This window comes from Helobdella robusta (genome assembly GCF_000326865.2).
Source record: "Helobdella robusta unplaced genomic scaffold HELROscaffold_26, whole genome shotgun sequence".
Lineage (NCBI taxonomy): Eukaryota > Metazoa > Annelida > Clitellata > Rhynchobdellida > Glossiphoniidae > Helobdella > Helobdella robusta.
Genome location: NW_008704349.1, coordinates 1733351 through 1734735, shown reverse-complemented (window position 1 = coordinate 1734735; position 1385 = coordinate 1733351). Strand labels below are relative to the sequence as shown.

General features: G+C 33.2%; 1 protein-coding gene across 1 annotated transcript in view; it reads left to right on the top strand.

Moving 5' to 3' along the window:
* Positions 1-956: 956 nt before the first annotated feature.
* Positions 957-1385, top strand: part of HELRODRAFT_173449 (hypothetical protein) — a gene marked incomplete at both ends in the record, with an annotated part of 9622 nt that continues 9193 nt past the window's right edge. The window contains 2 exons of the mRNA XM_009020057.1: positions 957-990; positions 1121-1231. Coding sequence (XP_009018305.1) covers positions 957-990; positions 1121-1231 — 145 coding nt within the window. The remainder of the gene's footprint in view (positions 991-1120; positions 1232-1385) is intronic.

Genomic DNA, 1385 nt, shown 5'->3' with positions numbered 1-1385 from the left:
CTAATACCACTACTACTAATAATACTACTGCAACAACTACTACTACTACCACTACAACTACTACCACTACAACTAGTACAATATTTACTTGCAACGACTAAATTCACTCATTTGAATAATCGTCATTATCGTAATCACCATCATCTTCTTAGTCTCGAGACATCATCGCCATCATCATCATCATCATCTTTTTAGTCTCGATACATCGTCATCATCATCTTTTTGGTCTCTTAATTGCTGAAGAAACCACGGAATCAAAATGCCAACAAAAGGTTATCACCAATACACCCAAACACACACATACAGATACATACAAACACACACACATACAGATACAGATAGACACACGCAAGCCCATAAGTTGTGTATATAGTCATAGGAATCTCTAGCTTTAAATAAAATAAGCATGTGAAGAATACACGCACGCACGCACACACATACACGCACGCACACATGTGTATTTTAGATGTCAGGATGTCTACAAATTGCATTAATTAAATGTTCTAGCCCTAACACGTGACTCATATTTGATAGATACTATATGATATGATACACGTATACAGGCATACACGTGTACAGATATACATTATACACACAAACAAGCACATACATGAATATATACAGACGTTCACATAAAATGTCATCAATATAATTGTTGGTATATCATCAATATCATTTAATATATCATTGATCATTGATACTATATCATAGTTGCGCACGCACGCACACGCACACACAACACTCTTAACGGCCATATATGTTAAATTTTTGTTTACTGAAATATAATTTGATCATAAATATCAACTAATATAAAAAAAAACATACACCCGCCCCATTATCACATAAAATAATATAGATATCATTTCATATAACAGGGATATCCTTTCGTATATCATTGATACTATAAGTTAATTTAGATACGATATAGATATAATATAAATATCATTTCATATAACATGGCTATCATTCCAGATATAAATTATGCTATAAGTTAATTTAGATATAATATAGATATAATTTCATTTAACAGGATATCATTTCGTATATCATTGATACTATAAGTTAATTTAGATACACACACACACACAGACACACACAAACAAATATTTTTTAAATTCAGACGATAAATATATAGACCAATTCAACAACGTCAACAACAACAACAACAGTAGCAGTAGTAGTAACAGTTATCACGATGATGAAGAGAAGAAAAGGCTGAAGAATAAAAGAGGTAAATGTTATAAATATACACACATACACACGCACGTGCTCGCGCACACGTACACGCTCACACATACGCGCACACACACACAGACACACACACAGACACACACACACACACACACGGACGCAAACACGCACAAATGCTTTGGGAAAATGTAGAT